At 44.2% G+C, this 21,040-nt stretch overlaps 1 protein-coding gene across 1 annotated transcript in view; it reads left to right on the top strand.

Moving 5' to 3' along the window:
* The first annotated feature begins 372 nt into the window (after nt 1-372).
* The window catches only part of Pgm5 (phosphoglucomutase 5), a 172,950-nt gene continuing 152,282 nt past the window's right edge, over nt 373-21,040 (top strand). Inside the window, exon 1 of the mRNA XM_036193917.1 lies at nt 373-1,036. Coding sequence (XP_036049810.1) covers nt 776-1,036 — 261 coding nt within the window. The 5' untranslated portion in view covers nt 373-775. The remainder of the gene's footprint in view (nt 1,037-21,040) is intronic.

The following is a 21,040-nucleotide window of genomic DNA, read 5'->3' as shown; positions in this document are numbered from 1 at the left end:
TCCTGAGAAATGCTACCAAAGTGGACGCCAGGGTAGGTTCCGGAGACTGAAGGGCCCGACAGGGTGTGTTTCCTCACAACAAATGTTCCTGCTGAACACGAACACACACACACACACACACACACACACACACACACACACACACACACACACACTGCCCAGCCTCCAGTTTCACCTCTGGCAGAGCCTAACAATTCTCGGCTCTCCTTTCCAGGGTTATTTTTGGCTAGGACTGTTCTCTGATGGCAGAAGGTTTTAGCCCCCTCCCACCACTCTCTCTGTCCTTACTAGGGAGAGAAACTTGTGCTGGAGCTAAGCTGACTCTCAGGGTGTGGGGAGAGAGGGCTGCCAGCAGGAGAGGACCCGGGCTAGCTCAGACGCCAGTCCTAGGCTCTCTTCTAGTGCAGCGCGTGCTCGGGAGCAGCTGGAAGGCTGAGTCCCAGGGCTGGACGGAAGGTGTAGTTGGGGACGCAGTAGCCGGCCCGGGAGTCCAGCTTTTGGGACACTCGGAAAGTCAGGCCAGTTGGGGGAAAGAAACCGAGGACAGCTGAGCGATCATCTGGGAAGAAGCTGGGCCGCAGGAAACTTTATCTGAAGGTGGAGGCAGTCTCCACTCCGGAGCGTTGAGGGGACCCGCAGGGAGCAGCGGCGGGAGGGCGGGGAGGGGCGGGGAGGGCGCAAGGCGGAGCCGGGAGCCGGGCCAGGCAGCGGGGGCCCGGGCGGGCCGCAGATCCCCGAGGCTCCCGCAGCCGCGGCAGGACCGGCCAGCGGCGCCATGGAGGGGAGCCCCATCCCGGTGCTGACGGTGCCCACGGCGCCCTACGAGGACCAGCGGCCGGCCGGCGGGGGCGGGCTGCGGCGGCCCACAGGGCTCTTCGAGGGTCAGCGCAACTACCTGCCCAACTTCATCCAGAGTGTGCTGTCGTCCATCGACCTGCGCGACCGCCAGGGCTGCACTATGGTGGTGGGCAGCGACGGCAGGTACTTCAGCAGGACGGCCACCGAGATCGTGGTGCAGATGGCAGCGGCCAACGGGGTGAGTGACTCTCACGCCCGGTGTGCGGTCCCGCGCCCCGGCCATCTCCCTAGTGTTTTCGTCAGCGTCCTACAGCAGCGCACTGGCAGCCTCTCGGCGCACTTGAGACCCTGGCCTACAAGGGGCTGTTTTTCTCAAAACCTTGAGTCTGGAACTTTAGATTTGTCCCGCACCTGTTCCACTTTCTTCTGTATTCGCTTCCACATCCATTTTCCACTCCATTCCACCTCTGGGTTTCCCACATTCTCCAAAGCGGTTTGTTGCCCACCTCCCCAGCCACTTTAAAAAAAAATTTTTTTTTAGTTTGCCAACATGATTTTCCACCCCGGTGTCCTTTTATATAATGCTGCTGCTGCTGCTGCTGCTGATGATGATAATAATAGTTATTATTATTTTGCCACCATCCTCTCTCTTCCAAATCTTAGCTGTCAATCTTAACAATTACCTGCACGCACACACCAATATTGAGCCGGTGAGCTATTTGCCAAGAGCGGGCCCCTGCGAATCGCTTTAGCCCAGTGGTCCTTTAGTGACTACTTTGATTGGGACAAGGATGGGGTGGATGGTTTTAGGGCCATTGCCGCCTGGCCTCTCAGTTCCCAGGAGGCGTATCTCCAAGGGCTATTGCAATTCCCAACTTCCCTCCAAGATGCTTTGGGCGTTTGACAAGCCAGGCCTCCTCCTTTTCATCTACCCCTTCGTTTCGTCTCCCTCCTCCCAAGACCTCTGCAGTTTTCTACTGTAACTTGATTTCTCAGACTTTGAGTTCCTTGCCTTCTGAGCCCTCTTCCTTCCCCTACGACAGAAACACGTTCTGGTAAATCCACTCTGCTCTCCCCACTTCGCTCCCCCTCAACCCCAGATCCAGGTGCCAAACCTTGTGACTACCAAACTTTAGGGGTCTCTGAATTATCTATAGGAAACATGGTTTTAAAATGTTATCTGAGCCTGATTAAACAAGACCAGATTCACACCAACGAAACTTTCCTGGAGTGAAATCTCTTGCAGATGTACAGATGTAAACAACTTTAAAAGTGAAAGTAGATAATTACCTGTGGTGTGGAGTGTGGCCACTCCACACTTGTGTCTCATTTCTTCACAGTGTTTCTTCTTATGGGATGCCCATGCTTCACGGTTCCTACTGTCTTCTTTTCCTTCTCACCATTATAGGGATGGGATAGGGAAGAAAAGATGTTTTGTGAGATTTGTTGTTGTTGCTTTTTTTTTTTTAAATGTCCAAAAAAAAACATTTGGGGGGAAACAGGACCAGAGGTTTTAGAGTGGATTCTAGACTGGCATTTATCTTTGGCTCTTCAGCTAGGATTGATGAATGTTGGCTGGAGTCTGAGGTTGGTGAGAGGTTGACAAATGCTCTTCTCTCTTGTCTGACAAAGCTATTCCTGGGAATGATGGGAGGATAATGAGCCCCAGGAGAGCCGTGACAGCATCCACCCTCATCCACGCTCTAGTCTGTCCGGGGCGAGAGAAATGTAGCCTATCCAGTATTTATTGTGGGTCAGAATATTGGTTGAAGATAGTTGTTGATCTGCATTTCAAGCAGTGACTTGGACCAGTCTCCTCTTCATTTGTTCTGAAGTGAAGAGTCAGATGGTTGGCTCTAGAAGAAATGTAGTTTGGCAGAACTGGACAATAATGAGCCCTATAGGTCCTTGTGTGATTGAACACGGATGGGAACTCACTTGCCTTTTTAAAGTTATTTTTATTTTATAATTAATTATATTTTACATATCAGCCACAGATTCCCCTGTCCTTCCTCCTCCCACCCCCAGCCTTTCCCCCCAACACACCCCCCATTCCCACCTCCTCCAAGGCAACACTTGCCTTTTAACCTGCATGCTGTGTTAGTCTGAGGGGTGACCAACCTGGATTCCTAAAGCCTTTAAGTAGATTCCTGACTGGACATTCATAAACAGGATACAAAAATAACGAAAATTAGAGTTGATAGGTTGGGGATTTAGCTCAGCTGTAGAGTGCTTGCCTAGCAAGCGCAAGGCCCTGGGTTCGGTCCTCAGCTCCAGAAAAAAAAATATTAGAGTTGATTCTTTCTGAATGGGAAAATCAGATTGTCAAGTGGTCTGCCATTTCTCCATCTGAAAAAGTGTGGGTTTGATTGAAAAGTTAATGTGGTGGTTTTAATAAGAGTGGACCCCATAGGCTCATATATTTGAATGCTTAGTCATCTTATATTTTGGGGAGCACAATATTTTGGGGAACACAATGTCACCACAGGAAATGGCGTTATTGGAGAAGGATTAGAAGGTGTGGCCTTGTTGGAGGAAGTGAGTCACTGGGGGTGGGCTTTGTGGTTTCAGAAGTCAACGCTAGGTCCAGTCTCTCTCTCCCTGCTCCCTGTGGATTAGGATGTAGAACTCCCACTACTTTTCCGGCACCACACCTGCCTGTACACCTCCATGCTCCCCATCATGCTGATAATGGACTAAGCCTCTGAAACTGTAAGTCCCAATCAAATGCTTCCTTTATAAGAGTTGCTGTGGTCATGGCGTCTCTGCACAGTAACAGAACGTTGACCAAGACAGTTAATTTACAAGGAAATTTCCCAGAAAAGCTATTTGGTAATACTTGCAGGCGGAGAACAGAACCATGAGATTTCTAAATGGTGGACATATTACACATATTTCACTAGTTCTTCGAGCTTTAAACTGGCATTTTCACACTAGTAAGTGTGTAACTTGGGATTTGAACATTTCTAGGATAAAATTATGGACCCAGAAAGATGGCTCAGTGGGTAAAGGTTCTTGCCTCTAGACCTGATAATCTGTGTTTGATTCCTGGAAGCTGTGTGGCAGGAGAGAACTGACTCCTACATATTGTCCTCTGACTTCCACATATGCATTGTGACATATGTGTGCACATGTGTGCATGTGTGTGCACATATATATAATAAATAAGGGTAAAAAGTTAAAAGTTATGGCTGGGATAGTGTATACCTACACTCTCACACTCCACACCACAAACATATACATATCTACACAAAAATAAAAAGCTAAAAAAATTTTAAAATTATAAAAATTTCCAGTTTTTAGAAAAGTCAAGATAGGATTTATTGACAGCCATAGGACCATTTCATGTTTGTGCCGTTCTTTGTGGCTTAAATATTTTAAATTTTCTTAAGAAAAATCGCATTTGTCCATAAATTCTTTAATATAATGCTCTTAAAAAAATAAGGACCCTTCCTCACATAGTTATAGCTCTACATTTGGGTTCACTCAGTTGTTTTGAAATTCTTTTATGGGTGATTTATTCAAGACAAGTTCTCTAATCAAGACAGAAACATTGCATTTGGTAATTTAGGTCAATTTTTAATACAAAATACTCTCTCCTGTCTGTCTGTTTGTCTGTGCATCTGTCTATGAAACCGATTTGTCAGAGAATCCGGCCAGTTGTCGTGTAGGTGCTTCTTCTGAGCTTTTCAAGTGGGTTTTTAGGGCACAATTTCACTTTTCTTTCTACCCCTTGCTTCTCTTGTTGACAAGAAATTGGTCCTGAAGACCTGTCTTAGTCCATGTACATCGCTGTAACAAAATGCCATGAACTGTAGCTTACACAACAGAAACTCATTTCAAAGCAGTTCTAGAGGCTGTAAACCCAAGGGCAGGGCTCTGGTTGTTTTGGCGTTATGAATTTTGAAGGATATAAGCATTAAGTCCTTTAACAAAGCCCAATCAATTCAGTTTTGACTTATTTTAATAAGAGTATTTCAAAGCCTAGTGTGGCAGTGCATGCCTCTGATGCCATCACTTGGGAGGTTGATAGGAGGATTAAGAGTCTGATATCCATTTGGGAAACAAAGAAGGAAGAAAAATCATAGTTAATTCAGTATATTCATTTTTCCAGACTTTAGAGTTTTCTTCTGCTCCTTCTTCCCTGTCCTACAGGTGGGGTCACCTTTTGGTGGATCTACTCAGTCTCCCCACTCTGACCCTCACTCCAATCCAGTGGCACATTAAGTGCACCAATCAATACTGGGGAGCCTCTGAATTAGCTGCATCTTGTGAAGTACAAGCTGTACGGTCTCAGCGTCAGTGACCACAGAAGGGCTGCAGAGTCCTGGTGGTCACTGTGTCCATGCCCCACCATTCCTTCCTTGGTTCTAGTCAGCTGTGGGCTCAACTTCCTACTGTGTGCACTTTTGGTCTCTGATCAACATTTACTCAGTGGCTTAAAATCCACCAATGATCATCTCTTAACCTAGTTCATTGGAGGTTTCAAAATAGTGTTAGCTGGCATGGTGTGTGTGTGTGTGTGTGTGTGTGTGTGTGTGTGTGTGTGTGTGTGTCATGTATACCGCAGCCATGTGGGTCCTGGCGATGGAATTCAGCTTCTCAGCCTTGGCAGTGGACACCTTTACTGTTCAGCTTTTCCTCAGCCCCGCACCTTGCTTTTGACATGGGTCCTGGGGGTTAACTCAGGTACTCATGTTCTCAATGCAAGCACTTCACTTGCGTCATTGTCCCAGCCTTTAGGGACATTCTTTTATGAACTGGACATTGTCCTTGCAACTGGACTACTTAGTTATTTCTCCTGGAAAGAAGACACCCTGTTCTTTCTTTTCATACTGCCAACTTTGGAATAGGCATTTGAGAAAACAGCCATCTCCACAACTGAACTTTATGACAATGGACTCTGTTTCACTTTTGGCTTTTGGCAATGGTCCAGGAATTCTTGGATTTTTATGCATTCAACTTCAATGGATTAGTGAATAAATAAGAAGATACTTTTAGCTTTCCAACTTCTGCTCAGTGCTGGGGGAACTCAGGCCTTTGGAAATGCTGGGCAAGTGTTCTACTGCTCACCAATAACTGCAGCTCTATCATTTTTTTTTTTTTTTTTTTAGTTTCTATGTTGTTATATAAACTCACCTAGAACCTCCTGAGAAAAATTTTAATTTTTTTTAAAGACACAAACCATGATATACCCTAGAGTGCAAGACAAACAATGGTTATGTATAAAAAGTCAATAGGACTGAACTGAAAAGCAAATAGCATTTAATCTTATGAACAAAATTAGTCTGGGACTAATTGATCTTTGAACCTATTTCTGTTTTCATCTGGTTCAGAACCTCTTCATTATTGACACAGACAGAGACAGAGACACAGACAGAGACAGAGATACAGACAGAGACACAGACAGAGACAGAGATACAGACAGAGACAGAGACAGAGATACAGACAGAGACAGAGATACAGACAGAGACAGAGACACAGACAGAGACACAGACAGAGACAGAGACACAGACAGAGACAGAGACACAGACAGAGACAGAGACACAGACAGAGACACAGACAGAGTCAGAGACACAGACAGAGACAGAGACACAGACAGAGACAGAGATACAGACAGAGACAGAGATACAGACAGAGACACAGACAGAGAGACACAAACGTCAAGGAGTTTGAGAGCTAAATGCAGCACAGTTGCTATAAACATTTCCTTGTCCGTTTCTGAGTGAGTTCACCTGCAGTTAGGATCAATTACACAGTTTCTCTTCAGTAGGAATCTTCTTTGTTAGCTCTAACTGCCTTTAATATTGGGCACTGAGTTTTCCTCAAGATGTTTCTAGATTTTTCTAAAATTTTCTTTCTCTGCACTTGACTTTAGTAAGCAGACCAAGTAGTGACTGAGATCTTCCTTCTCTGGAGATGATATTCTATAACATGGTTCTCTGATGATGGAGATGTTTCAGAATCAGCACTGTCTTGGGCTCTACATATGACAGTTGAACACGTGAAATGCTAGTGGAACTGGTGAACTATATATATTTTTAAATTTTCTTTCATTTTAATCAAATAAAATAGAAATAGAAATAGTCACAAGTAGTTAATGGGTAACCAGATATCAATCATTTTCTTCTCTTGAACAATAACAACAAAAACCTGTGTGTTTAACAATTCTGGTTCCTCCAGTGCTTTTTAAAACTGGTTCCTCTAGTGCTTTCTTTAAGCCATGCATCCTACATCATCAAATATTACAAACACACACTTGAAAAGTCCATACAAGTGTGATAACCTTGGTGGTAATGGTATGGTAGAAATAGCCTTGGGTCAGCAGCTGGAGGGCAGACTTATTTTTCTTGCTCTGCAACTCAAGTTCACAGTAGACATACTAACTGGGTATGCCTAGAAGCCACTGTCTATATTCAAATTTGGTATAGTACCACTGAACTACCCTGGGAGTCCAGTCAAGCCTTGTTCTGGAATGCACTTTGTAACATTTAAGCCGAAGTTTTCTGTCCCACCAGCCAATTCCCAAACAACCACACAGAGACTTATTATTAATTATAAATGCTCAGCTGACAACTTAGACTTATTTTTAACTACCTCTTATAACTTAAATTAATCCATTTCTATTAATCTATGTGCTGCCCCAAGGCTCATTTACCTCATCTATGAACTTCCCATGTTGCTGCTTCTCCCACATCTAGTTGCAACTCTTGTGACTCCCTGACTATGCCCCTTCTTCTTCCCAGCATTCTCTCTGCCCCCAAAATCCTGCCTAGCTACTGGCCAATCAGCTTTTTTTTTTTTTTTAAAACAATGAGAGCAACACATCTTCACAGTGTACAGAAGGATTCTTCTACAGCATGCATTAATCATTTTTCATCATTGTGACAAATGCCTACAGTGTTAGGGATAAAGGTTTAATTTATCCCACCATTTCTGGGGTGTCGACCTGTGGTCCCAGATCTTCATGAGGCCATGATGAGGTAGAAGACCATGGTGATAGGAACACGTGGCTAAGCCAAGTTGCTCCCCACCATTGTGGTAAAAAAAATGTAATGATATAGGAGGAAGCCAGGCACAAGTTATGTGTTTCCAGGGCATGCTCTCCGTTGCTCACTTCCCCTATATAGGTTTGGCCTACCAATATTGCCATTATACTTTGACCCCATCAAAGGCTTAATCCTTTGTAGATGGGAACCCCCAGGACTCAATCATTTCTCCTAAAGTCTATCAACCAACTACTAATTTTCTCAGCACATGAGCCTTTGGGAGACATCTCAGCTTCAAACTGGAATATGTTTTAGGAAAAAAGAAAGAAGTATTGTTGTGGTCAACTGAATGTAGGTAATTATATATAATTTAACCATATGCATTGAACAAAGCCTATCTTGGGTCCTTTGACAAAAACTTCACAGCTCCATTGTACATTTTAGCCAAGAGAAATGCATTTGCTGCTGATGTAGGAACTCTACTGACAACATGCTGACCAGCACTGATACAAAGAGTACAGTACATTCAAGAGATTGCAAGCACTGGTCAATGACAGTGAAACCTTTTGGAGGTGGACGCTGAACTGCAGGCACCTGAGACAAGGTGGGTCAGCTGGAGATTTGAGATTGTCCCTTAGACAGGTACTCCCACAAGTTGCATGATCCCAGTTGTCCATGAAAAGCTGGTTGTTCCCAAGAATGAGAACATACTTGTTTCAGAGTTTGTGACAACTCTCTGGGGAGCGGATCTTGGCATGGTTCCTAACTGGAATAACACAGACCAGAAGTTGAAACAAAGTAGGCTGTACTGGTAGTGGGTGGGCATGCAGAGAAGGACACAAGAGTTGGTGCTTCAGCACCCAGGGCCTCTTTCCTGAATTAGATCTGAAGATCCAGGGTTGGGTGGTCCCCGATCTTGCCTGTAGCAGAAGAGTGATTGCCTCATGTTTTTAACTTGTGTTCATGACAGAACTGACTGGTGGACAGAATAAGCTACTACAATTCAGACAGTAGGGAAAGCAGGCTCGTGGTGCACTCGGGGAACCTGAAGGAACCTTCCATAACTTTGTCCCATCGCCCTTTCTGGATTTTCATACCCAAGTGTGGAACAGGCAAGTTTCCTGGGAGCAAGAACATACATACTTCAGGAGCCCTTGGCTGCCTCCATTACCCTGTATGACCAGTGTTGGGCCGACATTTTTAGTCTCTGGTCCTCATTCACTCTTTTTATGGGGACGTTGAAGGAGTGGGAGAGTCTTGAGAACAGCTGGGTCCTCCCAGCTGCTGGGTGGTTATTTTAAGCTTTGGTTAATGTATCCAGAGACCCAGATGGCATTTTGAACTAAGCAGCTTTGTGAAATCTTGTGATAAAATATAATGATGTTTATTGAAAAGGCAGACAAACATCCACAACATTATGTGTAAAACTTGCCCTAAGAATCATTTTTGATAAACAGTCTGCTTTGATGGACCCTTTGTGAACTCTGCAAGGTCGTTAGTTTCTTCATAGACTTGAGGACTAGGTCTTAGGGTCCACTTTTGGAGCAGCCCAAACATAGATGTTAAGTCCATCAACATTAACTCTCATTTCAGGGTCCTGCCCATTGTTAGAGAACAGTAAGCATTAAAACAGAATTTTAGCAAGATTACTTGAGAATACTACACAGGAAAAAATGGATCTGATTAACCCAGGAATATAACAATGAAGATAGAGAGCCAGGGCTTCACTGTCAGGCATCAGGCATCAGCCACTAGCCTTGTGAGTAGATCTAAAACACTCTCTGCTTTCCCTGCTTATGCTCACACAGCCAAAGGGGCATTTGAAATCCTATCATCAGATTTCACCCTGATAGTTATAAGTAAAAGCATATCTGTTATTTATATATATATATATATATAACTTTTAAAAGTGAAGACCCATGTTTTCTGAGTCCTTAGATATCATGTACCTTGTATGGTTTTAGTGACATCAACTTTTGGAGCAATGTCTGTATTTGTATGAAGAGAAAATAATTCAGGGACACACAACCATCAGGAAGATCTTTTCCTTGGCCTGGAGTCATGGGAATTTTTGACTTTTCTTTTCCCATTTCAAGTCTTTACTGAGAAGCATTTTGTATAAACATAATATTAAGTTATTACATTTCTATTGTTTTCTTTTAATAAGATTCCTGGTTTCTAGCTAGTGCTATCTAGTTTTATATTTAGGATCCCCAAGGCGGGGCATGGCTGAAATTGGAGGTGCAGAGTTTGGCTTATTCAATAAAACATCTCAAAAAAGGCTGAGAGGAAGGCTTCTAAACTAATGGTTCATATCTCTAACACAGAACACATTCTTTCAAATCAAGAAGAAAACCTGGACAATTTAGTACAAAAGTTGTCACTGACAAACACACAAAAAAGGTAATCAACCTCATTGTAACCAGATAAATCTAAATAAAAATAATCAATATGTTAAAAAAATTAAAAATATGAAAGAGTTGGTGTGGCTGTTGGAAAGCCATCATATTTATATTACATATTGTTGATATAAGTTCTATGTCATATTGCATATATTATAATACATATTGGTAACAGACACACATTTGGGTCAGTCAGCTTGTCAGTATATAGCTTAACTAATACAGTCTTTATAGAACAGGCCAGGAGTGTGTTAACCTAAGAGTCAGCTCTGTAGATGTTTATGTACAAATGTGCAAGCCAAGCCTGTATTCAACAATGCTTGCTGTAGCACTTGGTCAAAAGAACATTAGAAAGCAATCTATATACTCCATAGTGGAGAAGAGGTTTCTGACATGGCTACACAATGACACTATTAACATCTGAAAATGGAGGGAGTGGGACTATATGGTATAAGAAAGATACAAATGGTGGCTTGCTGACTGGAAAAGCACTCACTGGGAACCATGATCTCATTTTTTTATATATAAGGTCAGCAAATAGGGTTGGACTCCAAACAGTTATAGTGGGCATATCTGTGTGTGTCTGTGGTGGGAAGGGAGGAGAACCCCTTTTCTTCTACATTACACACTTTTCTAATTAAAACAGTTATACATACATATATTCATTAATTTCATAATTAAAGACATTAATAGCCAGGTGCAGGGGAGTTGGGAAGAGGTTCATATAAGCTTATAGGGCTGGTCTGGGCAACACAAGCTGCCCTCTATCTCAATAACCAACCAACCAAACACACAAAAAACTAACACACCACCAACAACAAATAGATTTAAGAAACAAAGTAAAGGCAGGAAAAGGTTTGGAGTACTGTTGCTTGCAACCTGCATGATGGGGGACATTACATAGCCTTGGGGTTGGCTTATAAAAATGGAGAGAGCGGTGATACCTGCCTCCACATTTTCTAGGTTGCTCAGTGGCTTAATGTAATGAATTATTAAGAATTATTTTTGTATACTCGTATAACACGATTATTACAAAAATATTTGCTTTGATGAAAAGGAGGTAGAGTATGTTTGCCTTTTCTAACTAGAGGCTCCTGTTGGTCTGGGGACCACAGTTGCTTCCTATGGCTTCCTCTTGACTTTTGGCATTTCTCCATGCTGCCGGCAAGCTGGGTGGTGGCAGCTGCTGAGGATTCTATCCATCCCCTTTCTTCCCAGCTGTGCCCGCACACACATATGCACTCCTCTCAAGGGTCCTTGAGGTGGCGGCAGCTGCTCCCACAAAGACTGACTCAACCCAAAGGACTTTCCTGGGACAGTCTGCGCGTTGTCTCCTGAAGGGTGCTGGTTGCGTCAACACCATTCTTTTCCATAGTTAACCTTTCTGCTCCTCAGTGGAGACACCAATCCCGGCCTTCAGGCTTACCCCACTGCCCTTTCCTGAAGCCAGACCTTAACTGGTTCATTTCATGAAGATTTTCTGACCTAATGGGTTGGGCCATGTGAGAGATCATTGAGAGGAACAGACCCAGCAGAAGCTGAGAGACTCCGCGCTAATCTCACTAATCGGCTGAGGAGACTGAAAATGCACAGCTGTGGGAGCTCGCCTTGCTTTCAAGCTCTTGGTTAGGATGTTTGTCAGGGGTTTGTGACTGCAGCTCTGCTCAGTGTTTGGTTCGGAGGCGTGCTTTTTTTTTTTTGAGGATCTCTCAAATGTACAGTAACAGATGCAGACGCGGAAGGCCTAGAATGGCTGTCATAAATAACAGTAAACTGTTTAATCTTACTGGGTTGTAAATCTGATTGCAGGGGTCTTCAGGTCACCAGTTCACATAGGATTAAGGGTGGGACCACTTCAAAAATGGGCAGTTATTATTTCCCAGTCAGGCAGAAACTGGTCTGAGGAGGTTCATTAAAAAAATGAACACATAAATGAATTTTAATTGATTTGTGATAACTACTCAGAGAAAATATGTAACTTTAAAGAGATTTTAAAAAATCTTACGTGCACTCTTTAATGTAAAAGCTACCCACATATGTGTGCATTCTGTCTACTTTATCAAGTAGCATATGCCCAGGGCCCCATTCTCCTTACCACCTACATGTGGGAGCCCACAGAGCCTATCTAGTGAGACTTTACTTAGGGTCAGAGAACCAGGCCTTGCTTTACCGGGCAGGGCTGTGTAATTGGCTCAGGTGTGTTTACCAGGTATTTGGAAGGGTCTACACTTGGCTGTAAGGTGGTGCTTTGATCTTGCAAGGGGGAGATCTTTTGCCTGTCCCCTTGGCATGTTATAAAAAGCCTTTTTTTAAAAAAAATAAAGGATGAGGCTGTTGGGTATTGACCCGGGCCCTCCCAAAGCTATCCTGTGTTTCTGTCTTTCTTCTCATCGGCTAGGTCTCTCTTTCTATCTGATATTTTCTTATCCCTCTCTTCTCCACCTAAGAACTCCTCAAAAGGTAGGAGCTGGGCTCCCACACCCACAGAGCTGTATTTTTTTCCTTGAATATGTTTAAGAAGAGTCTTTATTTCTTTTTCTGTTGCTGTATATGCTGCCATGACTAAAACAATCCAAAGGAGAAAGGGTTCAGTGTGTCTCAGAGTTCAAGGTCCAGCCCATCATGCAGGGAAGTCACGGCAGGAGCTTGAAGTATCTGGTCACATTGCATTTCACATCAGGCAACTGACAGGAATGAATGCAAGCAAGGTAGTGTTCAGCATCTCTCTCCATTTTATACAGGTCAGGATTCCCTGGCCAAGGAATGGCCTGATCCACAATTAAGGTGGATCTTATTGTAAACAAGACAATCTCCCCTCCCAAGCAAGCCCAGAGGCCCCTCTCCAAATCTAGAGTCTGTCAACTTGACAAATAACACTATCACAGAGGACAGAAGAAGACCCCAAATGTCAGAAAGTTTTGATCATATCATAGAGCCAAAATAGATAGATGAATCTTCCTACTGACCTGTGTTTCTAGAACAGTCAGTAGATTTGGTGATGGAGTGAGAGAAGAATACAATGTATATGAGTCTGATGGTTCTAGGCAGGTCTCTCTCTCTCTCTCTCTCTCTCTCTCTCTCTCTCTCTCTCACACACACACACACACACACACACACACACACACAAGGATGGCTTTGTGAGCTGAGTTCAATGACATTGTTGAATCGGGTAGCCAGTCTGGAACATGCAAGCGGACAGAGTCAGTGAGCTTAGACAGGACGATATAAGAAGATGTGGTTGATGTGGGTTGTCATTCCTTCCCATAGACTTTGGCAGCTTCTTAGTGGGCAGATTTGGTGGCTGAAAAGACACTGTAGCTATGGACTGAAGTGCTTCTTAACTATTGGCACATAATATCCAGTTTAAGTTACACCTTGAGATGGCTTTGGTCTTCAAACATGTAATCGTCTTACAAATAGAAAGTTGAGCAGTCAATAATAGTCCATTTAAAAAAATGGAAGATCATATACCCATTAAGATCACGTTGAGAAAATTATTCAGTGCCATAAAAGGATGGACTTGCCCAGAAGGGCACATGCCACATATCCTCTCCTATATGTATGCCCTAATTTGAGTCTTTAGATTTGAGGGGTTAACTTGGAGTACTTGTAGAAGTTGGGAAACTAAAAAGCTAGGGGAACAGGAGAAAGATGGTATGAAGTGGGAAAGGGGATAATGGTGCTGATTAAGTGAGGAAGGGGAGGGATGATTAACACTACCGATGTTTGATAAAGTTGTATGGAAACCAACTTATAAACTGTAAGCTTACACACACACACACACACACACACACACACACACACACACACACACACACGAGAGAGAGAGAGAGAGAGAGAGAGAGAGAGAGAGAGAGAGAGAGAGAGAGAGAGAGAAAGAGTCTAAGTGAATAATGTAGGCTACATAACAATCTCTTTTGTAACAATGTGTGAAGACAATGGAAACAGACGTGGCCTGGGAATGTTGACAGTAGTTGTAGTTGGTAGGATTACAGATGATTTTTATTTCGTTACTATGTACTTCATAGATGTTTGACAAAAATAAACATGGGAGAAAACCATTTCAAGTTAGTACCTGATGAAGATGACACATTCATTCATTCATTGTTAGGAAATATCACCAGCTAGAGAAAGCCTGGGATGTGCTGAAGGCTTGCTGGGGCGGGGCACGGTGACCTGGAACTTTGCTGTTTTGCTTTCTTAGCTCCCATCATGTGATCTTTTAGATCCTTTAGATAACAAAACTGAGGTGCAGAGGGGCCAAGGGTCTTGCCTAGAGTCCCAGAGGCAGGGGAGCAAAGTCTGTTTTAGTAGAGTTTTCTGCTGGGTACCAGCTTATGTCAGCTTGATGATGCCCTTCTGCCTTCCTCACTCAGGGAGATGTAGTGGACACTGGGGATTTTTATCCTTGGTCCACTGGGGTGATTATACCTCACAGAATGTTAGCAGTTTCCTGAGTCAGGCTCAAGGACAAGGCTGCAGAGCACTCTCCAAGCACTTAACTACCTGATTGGTAGAAGGGATGCAACTTCCAGATTTTACTCCATTTGGCAGCTGAAGGCAATTAGATTTCTAGATCTCAGTGAGATTTTCATAATGGGCTGATTGAACAACGTAACTTGGCCCAAACTTGTATCTGCCTGTGAGCTTTCTTCACATGCTCAGACACTAGGAATTGCATGAGAAATCTGTGCTGCTTTGGTTCAAAAGCACCCCCATTCCTCTTTCCAGCTCCAGAGTGTATAGAATGCTTTCCAAGGGTCCAGGAAGCTGAGGATGTATCCGGTTGTTCCCATCTGGTCCCCATGTAAGAGAGCACATAGCTGACAATTATCCATGTGCAAATGGAGAAGTCCCTTGATGTTTGGGTAACCACATCCATGCCTTGCCTCGAGTCTGTTATTTCTCTAAATTCCACTGAGCCATCCATCTTCTTACTCACACAGCTCTCCTTAAGGGCTGGCATGCCTCTCTGACAGCTGGGACTTAAAGACTGGAGGCTTAGTATTCATGTTCATGGCAGCCTGGCTCTGTGTGTGTGTGTGTGTGTGTGTGTGTGTGTGTGTGTGTGTGTGTGTGTGTGAACAAAGAGGACAGGAAACAGGTCTTTTATATATTACTAGCCATTGCACTTCCTAGGTGGACATGGCGGCATCTGTGTGGTCCTATAGAATAATCTATGAAGTATTAAGGAAGTGTCTGTTTAATGTTCTCTTGACTTCCCTTGATTCACTCTGGGATGTGATTCCATTAAAGGGATGTGATTCCATTTTAGGTCCGTGACCCAGGTTGTGGGAGACACTGGGGGTTGTCATACCTACCTTTCTTTTCCCTTTTAATAAATGACTTACTGAAAGCTAAAAGGGAGTTACAGCAGGGCATTTTTTCTTGAGAGTGTTCACACATGAGACCAATCTGCTTTTATTAGTGTTACGTTACCGGAGAACTCACTCAGCACCGAGGTTTTGTATCTGCTTTGGGATTTCAGCCTTAGGGCTGCAATTGTACATCTCGGCTCTCAAGGACTTTCATTGGAACTAATTAGAAAGTGAACTCATACTAAATGTAATTTTGAAGAACAGTTGTTAGCATTCTGAAAGAAAAAAGAGAAGGCATGAATAAAATAATACATTTTGTCAAATTGTGTCATTTTGTCTCCATCTTAGACACTGGTCTGTGCCCCACGGAGGGGCATTTTACTTTCCTCAGCACTAGCCATGCCCCTTCTTGGGGGAAGACAATACAAGTATCAAGCAGGTGAAGTTTAAGGGTTGGTGGGAGGCCTTGGCATCTTTAGAACCAACAGGAATCAGAGGAGCCGCCACCATGTCCTTTTTCTCCAAGCATTTAAGGTTCCTGTTGAGTGGGAGCCTGCTGACCCATCTCTCTACTTAGCCCTGAATCTGGGAAGGCATGTGCCCCACTTACCTAGCTGCGGAGTCCTGTATGATAATGTCTCTCTCCCATGAGATTGTCTCTGGCTGGCTGCCTCCTGTGCTGCAAGGTCTCAGGGAACTAGGGCTTGTCTCACCTCTCCAAGCTGGAGCTGAAATGTTCTGGAGTGGCAATAAGAACCTTCCAGGGGAGTCTGGTTCTGCACAGCTGGGTGGGGTCACTCTTAGATCCAGCCAACGCCATGCAGTGGGAGGTTGAGTAGGGACTTCAGAATACCATACTTGGCCCTCCCCAGCTGAGCCTGGGTTTTACTCAGAAACACAAGGCAGTTGCTGCCCTTCGGTGCTGTACTCAGAATCAAAGCTAGTTAGGTGCATAGTCCATGGTTTTTTTTTTGTTTTTTTTTTTGTTTTTTTTTGCTAGGTAGCTGTATGCTGTTTTGGTAGAGGGTGACATTTTTAGGATTTTCCCAGAAAGTGAAACAATGAATTAAAGGAGAATCTGCTATCTAGAAAAAAAATAATTTTTAAGAAGTGCAGGGTTTGAGGAAGACATTAGTATTATATTGGATAATATTTAATTTTAAAAGGGTTCTTTAGAGAACCTTAGGTGAACATTTTTGGCTTTGCAGATAAGGACATTAAGCTCAGAGGAGTTAGATAGTACAACCTGTTTTTTCCCCCACCCCCTACTTGACATAAATTAGAAGTATTTGGGAAGTGGGGACCTCGGTGGAGAAGATGCCTCCATTGTATTTACTCATGGGCACATCTGAGAGGGCCCACCCCATTGTGGGTGGGACTAGCTCTGGGCAGGTGGTCCTGGGAGGTATAAGAAAGCAGGCTGAACAAGTCACTGGGAGAAAGACAGTAAGCAATGTTCCTCCATGGCTTCTGTTTCATCCCCTCATCTGCAGAGGCATCTCCCTGATTGCTATTCAATGTAGGAGGGCCTAGGCTGCTCAGGACAGTGCCATCCCCTGGCAGGTGGGCCTGGGATCTATAATAAAGGTAGTAGAGCAAATGAAGTGGAACAGCCTATACGCATCACTTCTCCAAGGCCTCTGCTTCAGCTCCTGCCTCCAGGATCCTGCCTGGAGTCCCTGCCCTGACTTTCCTCAGTAATGGACTATGAGTTATAAGCAGACATAAATACACCTACCCCAAGCTGCTTTTGTTCACGGGTGTTTTATCATAGCAATAGAAACAGAATTCAGACATGGCACAAGACTCATATGTAACTTCAAATTGGGTGCCTTCCTTTGTTAGTGAAGTCTCAAATGTGCATTTATCTTCACAATTGCTAGATGTTGGAAACTGTGACTTTTCTGGTGACTTTTGTCCTGGGTTAATTGGGAAAGGTTGACAGAAGAGAGAGCAATGTTGACATGCAGGGGAGAAGAAGATGGGGGGACTGAGACCAGAGTAACGGGTAGATACCAGAAACCAAAGCAGCGCTGGAGGCCCCTCTCCTGGGACCGTCTGAGACTGTGTGGTCTTGCTTACAGTTCAGGTCTTCAGAACTACAAGAAGCCAACATGCTCTTGTTTCAGCCACTTTGTTGTTGACAGTTGGCTGTGGCAGCCATAGGAAAGGGTACTGGTTTTTATATTAGTTTGCAGATTTTGTATTAATTTGTTAAGTCTACCATAACAAATGGCCCACTTAGCTTAAAACAACAGCAATTTATTTTCTCACAGATCTGGAGCCCAGAAGTTGAAATGAAGCATTGGCAGGGCCATGCTCCCTGGAGACTCTCTGGAAGGATCTGTTCCATGGCTCTTCTAGCTTCTGGTGGCAGTTGGCATTCCCTGGCTTCCTGGGCTTGTGGCCACATTGCTCAGCCACAGCCATCTTGGCCTGGGTCTTCACCTTCTCTCTGGGTGTCTTCCCCTCTGTGTGTCCATGTTAGTATAAAGTGCTGACCTCTCATGATGGAACTGGATCAAATGAGTCAGCCTGCTATCTGTCTGACCACCACAGGGGAATGTAGCCATATTGGAGCTTGGGGTTGATCTCTACTATTGGCAAATTGAACAGTCAGCAGAGGAAGAGGGCAGGTCAGCCTAGCTGAACAGAAATTCACGTTTCTTGGTTTTTTGTTTTGTTTTTGTTTTTGTTTTTCAAGACAGGGTTTCTCTGTGTAGCTTTGCGCCTTTCCTGGAACTCATTCTGTAGATCAGGCTGGCCTCAAACTCACAAAGATCCACCTGCCTCTGCCTCCCGAGTGCTGGGATTAAAGGCGTGCGCCACCACTGCCCAGTCTCATGTTTCTAAGTTCTTCTACACATCTTTACCATGGTGGTCACTTTCCTCATGAGCTCTTGGATAATGACAGGAATGGGTAGGGAAAGAGGCTGATGGGAACTCATAGAATGGGCTCTCATATTTTCAATCATTGTATTGGTTAGTTTTGGTCAACTTGACACAAACTAGGCTCACCTAGGAAGAGGGAATGTCAATAGAAGTATCGCCTTCATCAGACTGACCTGTAGGGGCATCTGTGGAGGTATTTCCCTGATTGCTAATTGACGTAGTAGGGCTTAGCCTACTATGGGCAATGCCACCCCCTGGCAGGTGGGCCTTGGCTCTATAAAAAAGGTAGTAGAGCAAATGAAGGGGAACAGCCCATAATCATCACTTCTCCAAGGCCTCTGCTTCAGCTCCTGCCTCCAGGATCCTGCCTTAAGTCCCTGCCCTGACTTCCTTCAGTGAAGGAAAGTTTCTAGGTGTTGAAAGCTGAAATAAACCCTCCTCCTCTTAGGTTGATTTTGGTCATGGTTTCATCCCAGCAACAGAAACCTAGCTAGGTCAGAAGCCCATCGCTTACTCTGCTTACTTCTGGTGCCCGTCATGTCCCTGTGGCCCTCTACTGAATTTTTGTGGGCTGCTGTGTTTACCTCACCTGGGCAATTAAGAACTAATTACTTTTAAATGGCTAAGTAGTATTTCATAATTTTTTTTGCATTACTTTGTGTAACTGGTTCTTAATTCCTGGATAAGATTGTTTTAAAAATTTCATTTTAGTAAGTGTAAATGCACCACAAGACAAATCTACTTGTATACACCTTTTCCAGTTTTATTAACTTATTCATTAACTAGTTAATTCCTTGTGCCAGGGGTGGAATCCATGACTTCGTGGAGTATACTATTCTCGCCACTGAGCTGTGTTTCAGCCTCCTGTGTACCAGTTACAAACTTATTTCTTTAAGGAGAAGTACAAATAATGGGGCAGACAAACAATTATGAATGGACGCCATTAGCACTTCCTGGATACTTTCGTGGGCAGTGTTTGTATGTCTTCCTGTTTGCACATTGTTTGTTTCATAGTAGGCACTCACCATGAATTGAATGACAGTGGGAATTTCAATGGAAGTGTATGGGAGATGCTTTGTCATGGCCCTGGATAATAATGGGACGTCTCTACCGTCCTCTGTCTTCCCTATCTTGGTTAGTAGTTACTACTGAGCATGGAGTTATTAAGGGTGGGAAACTGGGCATTATTCCTGACTGCTTCCTCGGAGCTCCAGCCTTACCCACTGGGTAAAAACTGAGCGCAGCCTGGTGGCTTGTACAGTAGGGTGCATTCGCTCTCCCTTGCTTTGGTAAGACAGGCTGGGTCACTTCTGCCTGGGGATTCTCATGAGGTCACTGTCAGCTATTGGTAGAAGTTTTGTCATACAAAGAATCGATAGAGGCCCAAGGATCTGCTGCAGGTGACTCACGAGGCTGCCACATGGTGTGGGCTCTTGGTGGGTGGTGGTGGTTCCTCCACACAGAGGCCTCTCCACGGGGACGTTCGAAGGTCTTAGAACATAGTGCTGCCAGAGTCTTCATGAGTAAGCAGTCCGAGCGAGCCAGGTGAAGAGTGTCAGCACCATTCTCAGCCCCACTGTGGAAGTGGATGGTGGGACTGTCGATCACCTTGATGGGCACTGTTTGAGAACTGCACAGGGGCCCCATTACCAGAAGGCAAGAGCTGTGTGGAGACTGGCTACCACAACATCTCCCTTCTATGCTTCATCCCAATGGCGTGTTTTGTCTATTAGAAATATTTCACATACTGGACAACTCTCTGTTTATACAGCCTCTACCTAGTTTAGGAAACTACTAGCTAATAACCCCTGATAGCTTTTCACATTCTCTGTAGCCTCTGCTCGCCTCACTACTCAATGTATTTCCCCTCCTCTTTCTCTCCCTGCTTCCCTCCCCTTCTCCCCTCCCTCCTTCACTGGCTTTTAGTCATTGTGCACAGTCCTAGTTTTACAAAGACAGTTTCTTTCAAGCAGATTGTGTACTTTGACCTTTTCCTTCCCACATCTCCCCTCCTCTTGTCAGTCTCCTTCCTTCACACACACACACACACACACACACACACACACACACACACACACACACATTACATATACACATAGACTCACACACATTCACACACACAGAGTCACACATTCTCTCTCACACACACTCACACACAGACTCTCACACTCACCAAACACACAATTGGTTTTATGTATTATGGGAGACCTACTCCCACATTACCCCCCCCCCCATATTCTTGAGGATGGTGAAATGAGAAATATTTAGATAGAAGGACACAGGGGAAAGAAACAGAAATACAAGATAGCCTGGGGGAGGGCCTGGGTCATTATCCACCAGCCCCTCTCTTCTAAAGGGCTATTTATAGGAATGCCAAGAGGTAGAGCAAAGACCTCCCCCTATCTCAGCCAAGTGTAGACCCTTCCAATCACCTAGTAACCAGACACATGGTCAAGCCATCCTCTAATACAGCCCTGCTGGGTAAAACAAGCTCAGATCTCACTAGAAAACCTTTGTGGGCCCCAACAATGTATCTCTTTAAGATCTAGGATCCACAAATGCAAATAAAGTGTGATACTATTTTACAGAATTTGGTTTACTTTGCTTAACAATTACCTCAAGTTGCATCTATTTTTCAGCA

Source organism: Onychomys torridus, chromosome 1 (assembly GCF_903995425.1).
Source record: "Onychomys torridus chromosome 1, mOncTor1.1, whole genome shotgun sequence".
In the NCBI taxonomy this organism is placed as follows: domain Eukaryota; kingdom Metazoa; phylum Chordata; class Mammalia; order Rodentia; family Cricetidae; genus Onychomys; species Onychomys torridus.
The sequence above is the reverse complement of the archived record's forward strand: the minus strand, read 5'-3'. Positions and strand labels throughout refer to the sequence as shown.